The sequence below is a fragment of the Gymnogyps californianus genome, chromosome 12, assembly GCF_018139145.2.
Source record: "Gymnogyps californianus isolate 813 chromosome 12, ASM1813914v2, whole genome shotgun sequence".
NCBI classification, from domain to species: domain Eukaryota; kingdom Metazoa; phylum Chordata; class Aves; order Accipitriformes; family Cathartidae; genus Gymnogyps; species Gymnogyps californianus.
The window spans coordinates 15,845,447-15,866,300 of NC_059482.1; the positions used below are offsets into that span (position 1 = coordinate 15,845,447).

Below are 20,854 nucleotides of genomic sequence, written 5' to 3' on the forward strand. Positions count from 1 at the left end.
AGTTAGGGAGAGAGAGGCAAAACTAATTAAGCTTATGCACTGCGTCCACTGGCCCTGCCACAGTTGGGTGTTGCCCACCTTCTCCTTTCAGTCTATCCACTTCTTTTTCCACTGTCTGTACACCAGACCTCATTCTGCTTTCAGTCGAGGCTTCATCTTCCAGGTTTGAGTGTTTAAGCATTGAGGATATACACTGTAATATAACACATTGCATATTTATTAGGAATTACGCAACACTTGATCAAGTCTTAAGCCACAAGAGCCCTTATGAAGAAAAATGGTTCTGGGTACTACTTTGGGTGAAACTCTGTCGTTCCCCATTAGCAACCCAAATTGTTTCTGCTACATGAGGCTAATGGAAGCTCTTGACCATTTCTTTAGCACCATTACAAAAGCATTTAGTTGAGCTCATTTGCACACTTCCTTAACCCTCCCTCTATGGCAGGCTTACACTGACATACTTTGTGAATAAACCAGAAAATGTGCAGTAGAAGCTGTATCTTTTGCAAATGGCAGGTATATTTTATAGCTTTCATGCATAGAAGCCAATTTCTTGAGGAACAGTGCCTATAAATTGCAACTGGAAGAAGATGCACTTATTTACTGCATTGCTTTCAACCAGGAAAAAAGATGTTCTTTCCTCTCCCTCCCCTTCAAATTGAAGGCCAGGTAAAGAAGAGCCTAGCACCTCAGGGACATGGCTTCAGCACACGCAGCTTGGAGGGCTTGTTTGCTTGCTTGTTTATTGTGAGGGAAGATTCACGCTGGGGGCCGGGTACCTCTTCCAGTCATGTAAAACTGAAAGCAAGATTTTAGTTGGTACTAAAAGATTTTGGGGCTAAAGATTTTTTCAAAAGGCGACACCTCTTTTAGCAGGATTTCTCACACACGGAGGAGTCCCGCAATGCACTAGCTCTCTAGTCCCTGCTTCCCAAGGATACCGTCTGTGCTGTACAGGGCTTTAAACGCCAACACGCATTTGGGAACGTCAGGAGTAGCGAAATCCAGAAAATCTAGTCTGTATGTTCTCCCACAATTCAGTAAATACTCTGCATTGCCTCTCCAACTTGCTGGAGCAGGTTGACACCACGTGCTATAAATACAGACAAAGTAGTAAAAATCAGGTATGGGTAAAATAGTGAAAATACTTTCATGACATTTCTTTACCTGGGGGATTTGACATTCTTACGGCCCTCAGAACCAGGCTTGAAGCATGACGTTTCTCACAGGGCAGCTTGTGACATCCACGCAGAAATGGAGTGGGAAAAACCCCAACAGGCAAGGCTGCTGCGGGGGCTGAGCAGTGGCCGAGACCCCCGCCTGGCTCCCCACAGCTCCTGCCTCTGCCCCAGCTGCCAGCCCACCCTGAGGGTCAGCTCAGCTCTCTCATCTAGCAGAAGACTAACCTGCTTCAGAGAACAAAAAAAAAGTTTTGATTTAAAAAAAAGCCCCAGAGAGACTCAGCAGCACATCAGCCTCCCTGCTGTGAGAGGAGCCCGAGGCAGACAGCACCACAGGAAGGACGGGGGGCCCAGCAGCCCGTGGGGAGCCGAGGAGCCCCTGCCACGGCTCAGCCTGGGGGATGGCGGGCGCCCACCTCCCTGTACGGTGTGTGACGAGAGTGTCTCAGCAGAGCTCAGCCATTTCTGCTCATAGCCACAGCCGAGCGCTCCCCCCTGTCCTCCCCGGCCCACTGAGGCAGCACAGCCTGGTGTGAGGCCTCGGCCCTCTTTCTTCTCACTGAGGTGCCAGGCGAGGCGCAGCCAGGCCCCAGTGCTGGCTGCGGCTGTTGCGGCAGTGTCCCCAGGCACGTAGCCCCGCTCACAGGCCAGGAGGCCCCACGTCCATTCCCCCCCCCGTCCTCCCCGCTGGCAGGAGGCTGCGGGGCTGCGGGGTGCGTGGGCCAGGTCAGCGGTGCTGTGTGGTGGAGCAGCCACCTGCCGCAGGGACACAGATGGCCGGGAATGGCAGAAGGAAGGGGACAGCCGCAGAGAGCAGCAGGGAAGCGCGCCACCGGCTCGGGGAGAAGCAGCCAGCAGGACAGGTAGAGCTGATGGAGGTGCAGGGCCATTCCCTGCCAGCGCCCCCAGCCCAAATGAGGGCCAGGCCCCCGTGCGAGATGCTGCACCAGCGTAAGGCTGGTCCTGGCCCTGGCCCCCCTCCTCCCTGGCACCTCCAGGACATAGGGGAAATGCTTCGCTTTTTTCCTCAGAAAAGGACAGTCTTACGTGGTTAAATTGCAGCTCATTAGTAGGGCAGTGAAGACCGTACTTTGTTAGCAATCTTGTAGGTGATGCAGTAATTAGCTTGTCTTTCTCTTGGGGTGCTCGAAGTTTCTCCTTTGGACACCTAATCTCCCTCTGTCACCTAATCTGCTAAGCCTCAGGAAAGTAACAATAATTCACAGATAAATAGATCAAAAGGCAAGCCCTGGCTGCCATTTGCAGGAGAGGGGTCTTAAAGTTGTGAGGATGACAGCAATTTCATGAAGACAGGTAAAACTAAGAACAAGCAATTTCACAAGAGGCAAAAATGGGGAGAAAAGAAAAAAGACAAAGCAATGAAGAACAAGTCATGCTCACATCAGCTCCAAAGCCCAGTGGCCACTGCAGCTCCCACCACCTGGGTTTCTGTGGCCATACGTGTGTTGAGCTCACACGCTTTTGTCCATGACAGCACTTGCAGGGCATCGTTCTTATCCTGGCTAACTATTGCCAGCGTACTGCAGGGATACGGTATCCCCAGACCTCTGCACCTCTGTCAAATGTAGCTAAAGCTGGTCAGCTGTTCTGAGGTGGTGGAGAGGGGATCGCAGAAACCTCATTGCTTTAGGGTGTGGGCCGAAACGCGGGGACTGCTTATGCAGGCCAGGGGAAAAGCCTTCGCTGCCCATACCAGAGAGTGATTTACACATGTTAAAAGCCAGACAAACACACCAGAACCCAATCTGCTCTTAGACATTGGTAGGAGAAAGTGAGACGTGCACTTGGAACATGGGAGGTAGAGATTCACTGTAATGGAAATGGCTGCCAGAGGGTGGATTTTCCATTAACTCCTCTGGAGGGCAGGAAGATTGTGGAGGGACACCCCCCTCGGCCCCCTCACCCCTCTGATTTTTCCCTTTCACGTTCCCTCTGAGCTGCTGCTCAGTGGGGTGACCTTCCCCAGCCCACTCAAAGATGCTCCAGCACAAAGTCGTCAGTCACTCACTCCCTCAAATGGCCCCAAACTTCTTTTCTCTACCTCTTTTAGAGGCAATGGGCTAAGCACTTGCTTTTTCCAAAACACTGAGGCACCAGACCGAAGGTGGTGACCCCTTGCTGAAGGTGATAGATCAGACAAGTATCTACAGAAGCATTGAATAAAACACAAATGTGTAAAGCTGACTACGTAGACAACATATCACCTGTAGGTACTGGTTGCTACTTCTTGACTAAGTATTTCAATGCTTTTTGGATGTGTGGGTATGTAGTGAAGCTAAATGCAAAGCTCATTCAATGCATAAGGGCTAACAGACTGGACTGCTACAAATACAAGTCCTTTGTTAATTCATTGTTAATATGAATTTATATTTGAGTATTTGCCTAAACTTGAAGATATTAAATTGTGTATACAACATTTCTTTACACATTTAAGACTTTTTTCATGGTTTCCAACACTGTACTGGCCCTAATGCCACTCAGATCATAAAGTGACTTTTTGCCTAAAGCCCATCCTCAGCAAGAATTTTGGCAATTCTGGTTTGCACTTACCTGTGAGTCATCCGCGTCGCCCACGCCTTGAGCAACCTGTGCCAGCCCGTGTCTGCAATACCACCGCACAGGAGCTGCGAGTCACACAGATAGGCAGGGAAACATTACAGGGATTACAGAAGGGCTCTCCATCCCATTTTCGGTGTGTTGTATCTGTTGAAATATAGGTACCTTTGGAGCCAACATTTCTGACTGTTTTCCAAATGCCTTCTGTAGCACTTCTTGGCCACTAAGAAAAAGGGGGTGAAACCTCAAACATGTACCAGAAGCTGTGATACTATCTTTCTCCACTTGCAGTTAGGCTCTGTTTTCCCTAGGAGCTTTTAACGGATACAGGAACTATATACTACGCTGGCGAAGCACTCCCTGGTGTGATTGCAGCTATGCCAGCAAAGCTGTGTTTTGTACCAGTGCAGGGCTGCTCTGTCCCCGCTCCCAAGTGGGACAAGCAGCACAGAAAAAACAGTCGCAGAGGAACCACCAGGCAAAGGCCCCACGTTGCGCTGCAGAGCTCTGCCACCCGGCGCCCTGGCTGGTGCAGCCCTGCCTGGGGAGGCTCAGGCCTTGGAAAAAAGGGTCAGACGACAGCGCTGCACCCTAGCATAGGCTAAGGACTAACTCTGGGAGCTGCAGGCGTCCAGCGCGTCACAGATGCAGCTCCATGGCAGGAGCAGAAGAGGGGACGCCTCTGCCTCTGCTTCCTTGCAGTAGCTTTCACCCCCACACCCAGACTGGATTTCTTTGGCCCCTAAGAAAGCAGGTATCAAGACAGCACCATCCGTTGCCATGGTGTGGGCTGTTACTATAACAAAGACTGTTCATATGGGCCTGGTTATATCAAAAATACCACAAAACAACCCAGAAGATTCATGGCAAGTGTCCCTGCACTTTTGTACATATTGTCTTAGAAAAGAAAATTTAAAAAAGCAGCATTTGTCCATTAGTGTTCAAATATTACCCAAGTACTGTAAGATACCGGAGCACCTGCACAAGAGGACCACAGCTGAATTTTTTCCCAGCCCTGGGGGCACAGTCCAGCCCCTCTCTCTGGCCTGACTTGTGCTGCTCATGAATGAAGCTCATATACCAGAAGGGATGAAGAAGACGGAGCAGGACAACAGCCCTTACTCTCATGCTTTGGGGTCCCCTACCTTTTAAAGGTAGGGTGGAAAACCAAACTATTCCTTTCCTCCACCCCTGCCCGTGGTCTGGTCAGGGTTCAAGGCCGATGCAACACACAGCTTAGACACCAGCCTGCTTGGCACTGCCAGGCTGAGCATGGACCGCTGCACCCTGGCCCCATGCCCACATTTCCAGTACAGGTGGGGAAAATTATGCAGCTCAGAATAGGATCCCCACATGGGGACTTCCCCATCTCAGCACAGTGCATATACACCTAGTTTTAACTAGTCAGCAGGGAGATGCTGAGACAAAGGCATGTGCTGCAGTACAGCACTACTAAAGCAGCTCTCAGAGTTGCATGGAAACATCAGTTCACTCTTGGGATTCCCAACACAGGACCTTTTCCTGAAGACAGAAACCTGTATCTTCCTTTTACATTTCCGAAGGCCTGCCCAGAAGTGATCAAGCATCATTCCAAACCCAGTGTCAGGCAAAGAGCCTCCCTTTTCAGTATCTCCATTGTGAGAACCTGCTGCCTTGCTTTTAGCACGGAGAAGATGGCACAGGAGCTGTTACCAGAGCAGCTGATGTATGTTCCCAGCTAGCTTTTCTTGCAAGGCATGTCTATGAGCCTGTACTGCAAGACACTTTTCCATTTCCTATCTTAAAATGTTGCCTGTGAGTTAGGAGTATGCACACATTATGAATGAGAATAATGAATTGGTGATTTCATTAGCTAATTTTTCAGCCCATAAACATCTGTGGCATGGCTTATGGAGAAATAATCAGGTAGAAAGCTAACACTTTTTCTAGAAATGGATCATTTTAGTACAATGATTTTGTTGCACAAACAGTGAGCTAAGAATTATCTAGATGAAAACAGAACTGTCCTCTTTGGAATTAAGAAAAGTAATTCCTAGTTTTGTTATATTAGGGTTCATAAATTTATCACAAATCAAAATTTTGAGCCTAAACTTTTTCTGTCTGTCCATGCCATGCTATTTCAGCAGAATAACTGGTAGAATAAAAAACGTATCTATCATTTGTCCCAAATGGGACTTTAGTTCATTTTTTTGAGAAAGTTGAAACTTTTCTTAAGCTAGAACTTGCACCTGCTCTGGTGCTTCCTGCTGTAGGAATGACCCTGCTTTGGTTATGCCCAGTAGCCTTCCCTTACACGCGGTATGTCCCACTGTCTTGAAGGAGCTATGTGTGTGCAACATGACTATCAACATCAGCAGGAATCTAAATGTTGAAAACATCATCTGCAGTGTCAAGAAGCTGTGCCCTTGCACTTGTTAATAAACTCGCTATATAAACTAATTTGGGCATTGACTACACGTCCTTGAAAACATTTTTCCTACAAAATATCACTTACATGCTCCAAGCCCAGACATAGTACAATGACAACCAGTTGTGCTCTAGTTCAGTGCAGCGATTTTGAAAGGCTCTAACTGTGCATGTTCCTATGCCACCGTCTTGCAAAGCCTTGTACATCGTGGGAATGGGTAACCACATCATTTCAGCTGTCACAACTGCTAAACATCTTTCATGATGACTATGATTCATTCAAGCAGGAGATACCATGAGAACTGCATATCACTAACTTTCCAAAGGTGTCCATGGTCCTTAAAATGACTGTTTCTCTGACTGGAGATATAACTTACCTCATTACCATATGATATGTTTAAAAAGAAAAAAAGAAGTCTGCTAATTAGCTCTGTTAGGCTGCATGATGGCAGTTTCAAGTGTCAGAAGTATGGCAGTTACATAGAGCTACAATACCTGTGGGCCTAGAAGTCCACGTGCTTGAAATATACAGTCTCCTACCAAGGTCCCCGAGGCCTGATCCAACATTTGCACATTTGTATACAATCCAGAAAGCTATTTTTTTTGTATTGAAACAAAGAAGCACAGAGATAGGGTCAAGGCAGCTATAGACCAGGTCCCCTCCATTCTTGTTGACTTGAGTAAAAGTTAAGAGTATTATAAGCTAGCAACGCCTTTTCATGCCCAGATTCATAGTAGATGTTCTTACCTCACCTCCACCTACCATGGGAGCCTGGGAGGTGCATCCAGAAGTGAACACAACGCCAGACGCAGGAACGTGGCTTTCACTTTCTCCCAATCTTCCTTCCTCCTGGGGCGCAGAACACTCTCTGCCGTCGGGTGAGCCATCACTTTGTGATTTACACACATCAGCCAAGCAGTGGTGATGCAGCGTGCACTGACAGACAGACAACCTCTGACGCTAAGCTCATGTATTCCCTTTATTGAACTGTACTAGTTATTGCAATCAGATTAAGTCACATTTATAAAGCAGACCATCCAGTTGCACTGAAACCGATTATATTCATTACATAGTTTTAATCACTGTCCGGTGAACTGGCAAATCCAATCAAAGCATTAGTCTTTAATTAAAAAATTAAAAAGAAATATTCAGACAATAGCCAAGCAATCACATCACAATGCACAGTTACCTAAAATTGCAATTAAAAAGCAGTTAACAAAAAAGAAAAAAATCACACCTAATCTTTAACTATCAATATAATACAAGAAGCAACAAAGGGCAACAGCATCAAAGCAGATTTATCTAACACTATAAATTCAGTCAGAAGCAGAAGCTCTAAAGTACACTAGCTGAAGCAGGACAATAAAAAATACTGAGCATGGAATACTTTTAATCTCTTCCATTAATATTCATTTCCAGCTGCTTATAATAGCAGCGCCTCATGGCCAAATCATTAGAGTTTTACATCTGGGTTGCAAATGACACTTTGATTGGATGTAATGTTCAAATGGTCCTCCCCACTGTGCCACCGTCAAGTCTTCTGCAGAGAGGTGTCCTGTAGTGCCAGTGGCTCACTGTGCGTGCTGGCTCAATGTGTGGTTCTGGAAAGACGAAAAAAGGAGACATGCATGAGGGGCAGAATAATAGAAAGCATGCCCATACCCTCCCACTCAGTACCATTTATGCAGAGCTCAACATAAAAGCTTCTCAATTATTACAAAACAAAATGCAATAAAGAAAAAGTACTCATAAGTAACAGCTGCCAATATGACACATTTGCTTTGTTCTGACAGATCTGTTAATGCTGGCATGAACTTAGAAAAAAAATGCTACAAGCCAAGTACAGCCATGAGGGTTTCTTTTTTTTTTTTTTCCTTTCAATACATATAAAGAAAGTGGTAACACTTCATGGGCAAAAACTGCCTTTAGGGATTCCCTTAACTGTAACAATTAAAAAAAAAAAAAAAAAAAATTCTGAATTGCGGGGGGAACCCTTGCCATGTTTTACTCTTTTATTCTCACTAGTACCGGGTGCAAGTACTGGCAGCAAGAGACACCAGATTGTGACACACACTTCTCAGTCCAAGAAATACTTCGGCAATAACAGCTGAACCGCCAGTTCAGGCACCAGGGTAATATACCCAGCAGAAAAAAGGCTGGACATGTAACCCAGAAGTTAAATCTCTTTAAAGAATAGACTTTGCTCTACACATTTCTTTCAGCAGTTTAGAGTCTTTTTTGTTCCCTTTTTTCCTTTTGGTAGATTTGTAATAGCCTCATGTCATCACAGTATCTCGCATCAGAGGATGCTGACCTGTCTTGCCATTTTGTGCAGGAGCCAATAAATCGTGAAGCCAACCTTGGAAGCGTATTTTTAGAGCAGTACGAATTCACCTACATTTTGTGTGCGGACTGAAACCCCAATCCTACATATAAGCTCAGCTTTAGTTGTATGACTATTCAACTATTTGAACAACTAGAGATGTGCTTCATGGTGAGCTTTTCTTGAGCTGGGTCCCCAGCATCCCCAAATATAAAAATTCATTTGCATTATTTCAAGCCTAGGCAATTTTACTAGTCTCCATCTGCCTAATAACAGAGTCAGGCAAGTCCACCAGCTTGAAGAATAAGTTTTTAAACATGAAATGAATTTAGAATCTAATTATTTATTTACAATGACGAAGCTTTAAAATAAAGTAGGATATTTTAACTTTTCATAAATCATCTGGTCCTTATACACTATCCACAGTTACATCTTGATCAGGAAAAAGAATGATCCTCTGCTTTATCCAGAGATGACATCTCCCTGATGAAAACCGTCTGTGGAAAGAGCTAATGGGCGGCACACAATGCATGGGGCCAGGCGGGCAGGCGGCGGTGACCCCATTGGCAGGCAGGAGCATTTCTGGACTGTGCACTCCCAAAAAGTGACCACCAGGTGTCAGAAGTGCTGCTGAGTTCTTAAATCATGGCAAAAGTTATCTGCGATACTGTGGCGGGCGGGCTGCGAGGAAACTCCGCACAATAACGGTCAGGCTTTAACGTGCCAGAAGGTTACAGAGGCAGCAGAAACATCATTGCTGCCGCACACACAGAAGGAGCCCTTGTGAAATTAAATACAATCAACTGGTGAAATCACAAAATAACTGTACCTTGTTTAGCGTAACACTAGCCCTCTGAGCACACCCCAGTCTGTGATGATAAATATTTCAGAATCAAAAAACAGAAGTACTGTGCAGAGACTTGGAAAGCTTATCAGGGGATAAAGTATTACACTTGAATAACGTCAAGTGAATTGACAGTTGAAACTACTTTGGTTTTAGACAATTTAACATCACCAAACGTAAAATCCAATGGCTTTTTACTTTGCTATACATGGAAATTTTCCTGGCCTTACGAAGGAATGACCTTTGCGGTGCTGGATGTTATTCTCAAGTCAAATAATGACTTTATGGAAGAGGATAGATGGAGCCCTACAAACACAATGACAGCACTGACAAGAAGCTTGTCCACTAAACCTAACTGGGAAAGCATGAAAATGTGAAAGAATACACAGGCCACTCAGTGCTCAGACACACTCCTCAGCATTTTAACAATGGCCATTTCTTGTGCACTTCATTACAGTTCTATTTTTAGGTCATCCTGAATATCAATAAAAAAAAGTGAAAGGTTTACCATCTTCAAATCAAAAGAAGGGCTATTCGTGGTAGACGAATCCATACTTATTTAGGCAGTGTCATTTAAAAGATAATGCACAATCAGCACTAGATGCATGACGCACGGTCTACAGTCAGGGAACATGATTTCAAACTTGTGTGGCTGCTGCATTGATTACACCAGGCAGGTCAATAAAGGAATGGTATGTGGCTGTAAATCTGATAATGAAGCTTTCATTGTGAGCCCTCCCTCCTCAAACATAGGTTAATAATAGGTTCTGAACACTCCTAATACAACGAATACACTGGGTTTGTGAGCAGAGTTTACACAAAGAAACAGATTATGCTCAAATCCTGCAGCCATTCAGAGCTGGGTCAGGTAGGAGCTGAGAAACTAGCCGTGCCATAGGGCTGTTAGTTAAAAAAAATAACATATACATTTTTCATATGCAAATCTTGGTTTTGTCTTAATATTTTGAGAATGTAGTACCATTTATTCCCTTTGCATGCATTACTGGCAATCAATATGCTGACTAGTCCCCAGACCAAGCAGTTACTAAATAGAGCCACATTTTATACAGGACCTCACAAATATATCAGTAATGCCTACGGACACAAGAGCCTGTGTGCACCGAATCCTCCCCCTGCCTTTCAGAGAGCAGATCCTGCACAAGCCACATGCACAAATGCGTAAGTCCTGCACGCCCAAGTGCTGGTGAACACCAGACCACCAGGTTCCTGCATGTGCAAATACTGCCTAACCACCACTGGTGTGTGTTCAGAAGACCCATGAAAGCCTGTCTGTATCCTCTGCAACCAGTATAGGTTTCTCACCTATTAAAATGTATTTCAGACCACACAAACATGCTTTCTAAAAAAAGTCTGGCAACCTGTCTCCTATTACTAGCAAGCGTCATGTCTTATCCTCTTGCTTCTACTCCCTCTGCCCCGTGCATGTGCAGCTGATTAGAATTGTGCTTCGCAGATGTCAGAAAGCGTCTGGAACGTTCAGTGGTTGTGTCTCTTCTCTTGCAGGTGTGTTTTCCATATTTGACCCATGCTTTAACAAATAACTTTATTAGGCACCTCTGTGTGTGCCCACAGACAAAGAGAATTCCCCTGGCTGACCAGACTTCTAGAGCAATTGAAAAATAAGTAAATCCTGGCATTGAGGATGCCCTGTGCCTTAGCAGAAACAGCTTTCACCCCAATGCTACACCGGGCTGTTCCAGGTGGCAGAATGAAACCATAAAGGCCAGAAGAGAGCAAGCGTTTTGAAATGTGTGATGCTACAGGAATGCTTCCGCCCAAGTAGCCTAAGGAAACTTCACCCACCTTTCCAGCAGGAGGGTGGGCTGGCAGGAAACAGCTCGGGCGTGATTTTTCAACTCTAGAAGTTATAGTTAAAAAAAAAAATCTTAATGGTGATTTCCAAAGGAAAATAGAGCAGCCACAAAAATGAAGCGTCTCCAGGCATGCATGTGTGTGTGTTTGCACATGCCTACCTGCTCACAAGGCCATCCATACATGTATGTGTTTGGGGGCCAGCAGGAGGCAGGACATAATTTGGAAGCTGAACAGTAAAAATGGTCCTTCACAGCTCCTGTTAGGCCCCCTGGTTTACGTGTGGCTCACAGCTGATACCCCACTGAATACATCATTCTGAGACATTATTACAGCTGGAAGACTCTACAGCAGCACTAAGTCACCTGTCAAGATCAAGTAAGTCACAGCTTATTTATAGGACAAGGTTGGAAAATTTCTTCTTTTCTTTTCTTAATAATAATGCAAAATGGATAGCAATTCTGTTAGCCACGTCAGTGGGAAAAATGCAACTACCCCGAGCCTCAGGGCTGTCGCAGTGTTTAAGTGGAATTTTCTACTGGCTGCACAATCCCCAAATGAACCATTTGCGGAAGTGTCTGTGACCAAGGAACTGGGCGACGGGTTTTGCAGGAAATAAAAAGATTTTAAAGAATGGTTGATTATTGTCCGTGTAGATACTGATTGCTCTCCAGATCTTCCCTGGGGACACCCCCTGCCTGCCCTCTGGATGCGGATCAAGCCATTTGTGCAGGACATCTACAATGAATATTTCTCTGTTTTTCTACATGCATTATTATGAAAACACTGGCATGACAATCTCCATTTTCAGAACACTGTGTCAAGAAGGAAAGCATCAGGCTTGAAAGATGATCACTTACAGCAGTTCAAAGAACTCTTACAAGCTATATAAAGATTGAGAGAAAAAAACCACACAAAAAAGCAGCACATGATGGAGCAAAGCTCCAAGCCAGGCAGTCAAGCTGGGAGTCTCCCACACTGCAACGACATTCACTGCCAACAAGTCACAGGTGTACTACACAGGAGCAGGTGAAAAAAATAAAATGCAACTGCGAGGGGTGTGATAATGGTTTGGGGCCATAATACATCCAGTCTATAGTGCCATTGTGCATCTGTTACGTATTTAGATATTTTGTACCAGCCGTTTAGAGGTATACTGTCTATGTGTGTGAGCATATACACCTAAAAGACCATATGTTATACAGAGGTTAAGAAATGGCACAAGGCTGGTGATGCCCACTACCCTCAAGTGAAATTCATAAGCCTTCTGCAGTGTTACATAGAGATTGGGACTCTGATGAAAGGTTATAAAGCCTCTCTCTCCCCTTCCAAATCCCATTAAAATGAACAGAAACCATTCCTCAAATAATTTCAATAGGAATTATGGAGATAATTGATTCATGTGACAAACAGCCAACGTGAAACTTAACTGGTGATTAGCCATTGGGTGACCCGTGTGCGTGAGCACGCCAGGTGTTTGGGAGAGGAAGCACACAGTACTTGCTGCCCACGCATCGCTTCTCCAGAGCTGGCTGCTCAGCCCCTGCCTCGGTGCCTGGGGACACCGGGGTTGCTGTGGCACTGCAAAACCACCTGGACTGAAAATACCAACCCTAGACTGGTAACACCAGCCTTGAGGTGATGCGTGAACACAGCTGCCTGATCTTGTGACACGGAAGGTAATTCCTATTAATCCCTATATTTTGCACAGTGTGCGGGGGGTCCTCCAGACCCAGGTGAGAGCCCAGGTAGTTTCTCTCCCTGCTTCGCCCCACCTCCCTGTCCAGGTTTCCGCCACCCCTTCAGGCACCATCCGGCTCCAAGCCCAGGGATCAGGGTCTTGGCTGGGGACTCCTTGGGGCTGTGCCCTCTCCTCTTCATTCTCTCTCCTTTGCCCCTTACGGAGTGGCACTGGGGGGAACAAGAGAAGCGATCCCTCCATTGACTGCCAACACTCACGGCTTGCCAGACAAAAACTAAACCTCAGATTCAGACTTTGACTTGAAGCAAAGGTTCAAGTCTCACGTTTGAACATAAGTATAAAAAAAGACAAAGCAAAACCTACAAATTGCTACAAACAGAAGTTAGAGTGTCTAAATATTTACGAAATACCGTCTGCAGCATTCTTTTTTCAAACAATGTTTTGCATCTTTTGAATTCAAACTGGTCAAAAAATCTCTCAGAAATTATTCCTCTGAAATTATAATATTCCAGAAATATTATATACCCATAAGCACACACACGTGTGTGCACAGGTACTATTTCTCTCTAACAGCAATCCATGAAGATGAAAATCTTTATGCCTTGACTTTATAAAGGGATTACTTTAGACAGAGGACACAAGACGACCCTTGCTTTAGCCATCAGAGATTATGCTCTCTACAGAAAGCTGTGAGCCTTAAATTGGCGCTGCTCTAATCCTAAACTGGAGAGGCATTCAAGGGATGCCATGACCCAGAAGAGCAAGAGGAAAAAAAACTAAATTTAAAAAAAAAAAAAGGCACACTGAAGTGGGGGGGAAGGGAGAGAGAAAGGGAGAAAAGGAGAGCAGGCTTGCTTTACAGGATAAACCTATTTATTTTTATTTTTAATTTCTGGTTGCTACTTTCCCTTTGCTATCAGACTCTAAAGAAAAATCACCTTTGCACCCCCTTGCAGTTTGTATGCGCTTATTTTTAGAACTGTTTGACAATTATCCAAGGGTCTAAGACTAACAGATGGCCTGTCTTAAAGCCTCATATGTTCACTAGTTTGCACTTCTGACAAACAGTAAATGTACTCAAGAGTGTGCCATAAACAGGGCTGAATGAATACTCAGAACACAATTTAGTTAATACACTTCATTAAAACTGATAGTGGTAACCAATGTTTCCCATAAAACCAGGTGTTAATTGCCCTTCCAGTTGTTTCAGGTAACTCTTATATTTATATGTTTAGATCATAGTTTTTCAGGAAATACAGTATTTCTTTTTTCCTTTCCCCTGGTATTTCACCAACTACATAAAATGCTTGTAACAAGTGAACTCCAAGTTATCATGGTACTCAATAAAAAAAAAATTGTCAGGCAAGACAGGTTCACATATGCCTTCTTTATTTGAAGAATCCCTTGAAATGGAGGTAGAGGCAAACGAAAGGTGGCACATCCTTTGTGAAAGGAAACGGCTGCCTGTGTTACTGCTTCCTTCATCTCTGAGCATCTGATAACTTGCCATGCGTCAGTCAGTCCCCGTGTCAGCACACTTTGAGATGGCACTTCAACAAATGCAGTTACGAAGCTGTCCTTTACAAGTTATTGAACCAAGAAAAAAAATAAAAATCACTTTGAGTGTCTAAGAAAATACGCCTGGAGGTTTGGTGTCAGCTGAAAAGCGAAGTTGCCTGTTTCCAATGAAAATATCTGCATCTGAGTTACTCTGACGCTTGCACATGCTTGATTACTCCGGGGCCAAATGCACCTTTCGCGGGTACTGGGACACAGAAATACTCGTCTGTGCCAGGACAGAGCTGGCCCTGGCACCCCCGGGGTTTCTGTACCCGCTGGGGAGGTTGAGCAGCCCCCCTTGGTGCCCGCTCACCCAGGGGACACCCCGAGCCACCCCCGGAAACCTGCCGGGCTCCTCTGGTGACCAGGACCTGGCACTTCATCTGGAATCGATGGGAAGATTCAGAACTCATAAAATATTTCCAGGGAAAAAAAGCCGCTCCACACGTGACTGACTAAACGCTGTCTGCTTTTTTTTTAAGAAATCTTTTTCTGTGGCTGGCATGTTTCTCTATTGAAATGCAACTGCCCAGGCATTGGTCTGTAAAACCCAGGCAGACCGAGAAGCACCCCCTGCCCCGCTGCCTGCCTTTGTTCTGCACCCCAGGGGCTGTGTGCTCTGCTGCTGTGCTGCATCGTCCCAACAATATACTTGCTCAGTTTTCTCTCTATACTTACACCACTTCTGTTAATTTTAAGGTATTCTTGAATTTTGATAGGCATTTCTGCATTATTCTGGGTTTGAAAAATTACCTTTTTATACAAATACTTTTCTTAGTTATTTTTCCCAGCACCAGCCTTTTCTCACACCAGCTAAGGATTTTTTTAGATGATTTATGAATTTAATTTCTCTTCTAATTCAGGTTGTTTAGTCCTAATCAGACTTTGACAACTCACCTAACATGCTTTCCCCTTTCCACTTGAGACTAATAATACTGTATCATCAGTCTTCTAGACCTGCCATCTCTTTCTATTCTTCTCTAAAAACTCAGAATAAACCAAGGTGAGCCTATTACAAGTGAACTCCAAATGTGAGCCTAAGCCTGGCATAGCCTCTCATATTTGATTAAATGCGTCGCCGAAAAGCCTGTACGCTTCTTCCAAAAACGCTAGGTAAAATGCTGAAGCACAAAAACAAACTGAAGCCTTTGGGAAAATCTCCTTACTGCGGCACTTTGGAAATAAAAACCACAGGAGAATACATTATTAAGAGATAACCCGAGTCTTCTGTTAGAGAAACTAGCCGTAAACACACCACGATTCACTGAGGCACCCAATGAAACCAGGGAGCTAATAATACCTGTCCTGAGGGACTGCACACTCCTGAGAATTTCACTCAGAAATGCAAATTTATCAGCATCCTTGTGACTTGTAGTCTACAGTATGCCATGCGCAAGATCAAAATAAGCTGAGGGAAGAACCTTACACTTCCTAAATGTAAAGGGAGAAGGACAAATTTAATTACTGTTGTCAGAAGTGCATAAAAACAGAGTATTTTTAGAATTCCTCCACTCCTCCCTCAGCCCCACCGTTTCTCCCTGACTAGATCCCAGAGCTGTTGCTGATCCCGAGAGCAGAAAAGGGCTTGCAGGATCCCAGCACGCCGCTCTGCTGACAACACTTGGTGCTTTAATCTCGGCTTGGTCAGCCCGTGTTTTTCTGGGGAGCTAGTCCCGCAGGCGCCCCAGTGCTGGGGGCCACGGCCACCCCTGCACCTCCACGGACGTGGTCACCCACCTGGCATGCAGCAGCATGCATGCCCTTCGCCCGACTTCGAAGTAACCCTCCAAAGCTGTCCTAATGAATGCAAACATCTCACTTCCAGTCCGTTTTCAAATCTAAGCCACACACTAATCGGAGAAAGAATCTGCTGCCCGCAGGTACACTCCTTTGCCTGTGCTGCACCAAAAACTTCAATGCATGACCCAGTGCTGACCTGTTTTTATCTACTTATGGGTCCTACTCAGGGAAACAATGATATTTCAAAATCACTTGCAAGAGGAAAATTATTTTCCAGGAATCCTTCTTAGGTATTCCTGTCAAAAACATGATTTGTTGATTTATTTGAAGCCTATCCGAAGCATATCTCATTAATCCCTCCTTGATCTAAGGTAAATCACATTGCAGAAGCCAGTTAATTGTTCATTTCTGTGAGGGCAGGCATCATCATTATGGGACCCTTTGTCACTCTTCTATAAACACTAAATGATTTCCTTTATTATAGGACCAGGACAGCATCCTCTCACTCTCTTTTCCTCAAAAAATACTTAGAGCAAAAGGGACACGCTTTGCATAGTACCTTTAGCAGTCACCAGTCAAAATGCAGACAAAAGCTTCACTGAGTGACTGTTTCCATGGGAATATAACCCAACAAAAGCCAGGAAATTCAAAGTTGAACCTAAAACTGGCTCCTTAACTTGCTCTGCTGTTCTTCAGTATGGCAAGGGTCGCTGAACACCATCTGATTTTTTGTAGCTTTTTTTCCTGCACCAGTTGGGTATTCCTCGTGTTAAGGACCAGGTATAAAACAGTTTCAGCCTTAACTGTGAATTTTAATGCAAACATTAACAGGGGCACATCTTGCACTCTTCACTTAGGCAGCATCCTCCATTGAATGATGGGAGTTGCAGCTGAACCAAGTTCCTTGGACCAAAAAGCAAGTGTGGACAGCCAGACTTCATGCGAGCCATGCCTACCCGCAGCGAGGCTACAGCACATCACAGCCCTTCTATCGGTAACTCTTTTAAAATGCGGCAACTAAAGTAAAATTCCCTCTAATGGAATACTGATCTGACAAATTGTATTGCCTTGTGTTATGGATACATTTTTCTTAGAGGCAGATAAATAGTCCTGTCACGTGGCACCTACATACTGCTCAGGCTGACAAAATGGCTGGTCAGTGACCTGTTGCCTTGGACATAATGGCTGTTATTGCTGGTTTCTAATTTCAAAAGGGGCATAAAAATCCTCCAATGCAAGTCTCTCTGCTATAAAATAGTAAGGTCACAGTTCATAGAAGTACTTTACATGCTGCCCCATTAGTGTACATGCCACCAGCAGAGCAGAAATCTGCAGACAGGATCGTGCTCAGCCCACTGCCTGCTGCCTTGAGGAATTAACCCCGGAGGAGATAGTAGTGTGAAAGAGCCAAGCAGGATTTGTTCCCATAAGTAAAAGAGGGGTCAAAATATCACCAACATGAGCCATCTCCTCCAAGACATCACAAGATAAAATAGCGAGACAACATCGCTGTGGTATGTGTGTGAAACAACTGTAACTGTTAAAAAATGGGATTTTCCAGCCAGTGCTACTCCATTACGACAGTGTCACTGGTCTCAGGAAAATCTGCCTTCTAAACAGCAAGATGCAACATTTTAAACAATTGTGATTTCATGCAAAGACTAAGAGCATGTGTTGGCCCCAAAGGAGGACAAATTTTTCAGAAGTAAGCATGTTCTAAACCTCCTCTCTACTCCTTTTGGAGACACAGTAATGTAATGTACCACAGACAGATATGCTATACACAGTCAGACCTCAATGCCCATGGCAATTTATTGAGGTTTAACTGTGCAACAAAAACAAATGAGAAGGCTCGGTGATCAGGCAGGAGCTCTCCCTCAGGGCTGGCGTGGCGCGGGCAGTGCTTTGGCCGTTTCTGCATGGTGCAAAGCCGAGGCAATTTGGTTCTGTGGACGTGCTCTGCGCGGAGACGACCTCGGGGTGTCCATACCACCTGCCCAGGACGTGGCACAGAAGACACACAAGACGCTCTGCAGCGAATCAGCTCAAGCACGGCTGAGTTGATAAGCTCAGGACTGCTGCTGCCAAATCTGGGCTGGCTCATGCAGAGCTGGGGTGACGGAGCCTCGCTGAACCCAAGCTGACCTTACACAAAGCCATGAGCTGTCTCTACACTGATCCCATCAGCATGTGCGGTCTTAACTTCTATCATCTAGATTTTTCCAACAAAGCCCCATCACCTCATTAAGGATACACTGTTTAGTATCTTGTAAGTTATTATATTAACATGAAACGTGAATAAAGAAGAGAGCATTAGCAATCCATCCATTAGCGGTTACTGCACAAGTTGGGTCACTGCACACGCGCACTCAGCCCATGCATCAAACGTTCCCATCCCGTTTTCATTTAACATAAGCAGAAGCCACAGAACAGGCTTAATCTGGAAACAAGCTGTACTCTAAATTATTTTACCTTTCTTCCTTTCCCCTCTGGTCAAAGGGATATATAAAACCACTCTCAAAATATGATGTTAAAGCAGAATATTCATTACGCAAACATTAGTATATGATTGAATATACTTCTCTGAAAGCAACTTCAGAAAGAGCGAGCAGCAAGGCTGTTCCAGGGCTGTTTTCAGGTCCCTGAAAGCAGGCTGGGCTGAAAATACCGACAACCTTCCTGACAAGAGCACAGAGGTGCAGGCAATGACAGCCCTATACACAAGCCCAGATGCAGAAAGGCAAGTTACCAACTGACTTTCTAACTATTCCTTCTCCTTTTGTTCTTATCAGGCCTCATTTCTTCCTGACTACTCATCACGCTTGCCCCATGTATCTGACCTCACAGAGCAATGAGAACAGGTAAGGCAGTGAAGAGTTAGCAGGAGTCTCTCTCTCGCTTTTTAAAATCACCCTGGGAAAACTGGCCCTCTGGATCGGGCCACAGGGCAGGATCCCTGTCCTCAGCTCGCTCCAGCACCCAGGGCTGGAACCGCTGCTCCTGCTGCCTTTCACTGGCCAAGGAGATAAATCCTAGGATTACACCCTAAGTCTCTTACTCAGCAAATCAGAGGTACACCCAAGGCCTTTTAAATTTCTTCATGAAACTATTTTTCAAATTGCTTCTAATGGTAAAAGTGATGGGGGCTCTGCCAGCACCACAGCAGTAGGCAACAGCAGTACCGTATCACTCCAGGATTTCCTGTCTGGAATTTAGGCTTCACATCTGAAATACAACACACACACACCAGTTGTACAACTGAGGAAACACAAGACGCTTGCCACACATTTATTATCTTCCTGGGGAAATGATATAGAGGACAAAAGAGACTATATTTACTTCCTCCCCAGCTGCTTTTACAATCTAATAATTTATTTCTCCTGGACATAAATTTCAGATTTAAACGAAATCCCCGAAACCTAAAGATGCCACATGGTAGAGGCTAGGGCAGTATTTCTTTCTATTTTGGAGATGGAGTGCTTAATGCATTGCTCTGTTGACCAGTAGCCTTAAATTTCGGGGCGGGGGGGGGAAGAGACAAGCAATTAGACTGTGGCAGACCCTAGATGCAAATACAGGCGACCGTGATTACTACCTTCATACACAGAGTTAAAAATATCTGGTTATTGAAAATTATTTTCTCAGTCCATGGGGGTTTATCTAGGTTTAGGCTGAGATGTTTATTTTTTCTGCAGCAGCCGTACTGGGGGATTCTTTTACAACATTTTCCTTACACAGTAGCTATATATCATTCACGTTTCTGAAAACTGAGGCGCTTTCTATGATGTAAGAAACCTCTGCAATTAGAAACAACCATATCCTCTTTCAGAAAAATAAAACAAATAAATACATCTCCAAACCCTTCTAGTCAGCAGCTAAGATAGCAGTGCTCTTAAGGCAAATGTAAAATTCCAAGGTATAAATTCATGTTAACTGTTACAAATATATCCATCTGTTCACAGACTAACTAGTGACTGAAACTGATGAATCCACTGAAATGTAATTTTCGAGCCCACTAGCGTCTGTTCTTTTCTAGTAATAAAGTAAATGCTTTTCAATAACTGTGCTGCTTTTGAATGCCAATTTCCATTTAAGTAGGTTCAGGTTCTCTCTAAAAAAAAATAAAATTAAAATAGCAAATGCCTTTTCTTTCCAAAGGTCATACTAAGCTTTTAAACAACAAGCAACATTTCAGCAAGGCAGAGAGGACAAAATTCCAATCAGATAAATGGGCTGTGTAATGATTGAGAACCACGGCTGCCTCAGGTTTCCTGAATGGGCTGTAGGATAGAATTTGGCACAAACAGTCTGATGTTGAAGCTTATATCTCTTTTACTGCAGACAAGAAATTCACTAAAATATATAAATAATGAATGTGGCTGGGGATCTCTGCTGGTACTACTGCTGGTTCTGCAAGATGCAGGAGCAGAAACATACACTGCTCCATGTTTTTGTTATTAGTGAATCCTTGTTCTCCAACAATAAACACAGAATATGTTATCTGAAATGGCTTCTGCAGCACATACAATATAAGTTTCAGCTCTCTAAAAGTGCCAGCAAATTGCAGAAAGATAAGTTACAAAGACGTACCTAATTTGCTGTGATGAATTGTGTGCATGCTTCAGTGATCAAAACTGCAGCTGAGACCTATTATATTTAATGATCTAGACATTTCTTGTGAAAACAC

General features: G+C 44.5%; 1 protein-coding gene across 1 annotated transcript in view; it reads right to left on the reverse strand.

Annotated features, from left to right (window-relative positions):
* Positions 1-7,129: 7,129 nt before the first annotated feature.
* The window catches only part of ZNF423 (zinc finger protein 423), a 236,851-nt gene continuing 223,126 nt past the window's right edge, over positions 7,130-20,854 (reverse strand). Inside the window, exon 9 of the mRNA XM_050904236.1 lies at positions 7,130-7,766. Within this exon, the coding sequence (XP_050760193.1) occupies positions 7,737-7,766 (30 nt within the window). The 3' untranslated portion in view covers positions 7,130-7,736. The remainder of the gene's footprint in view (positions 7,767-20,854) is intronic.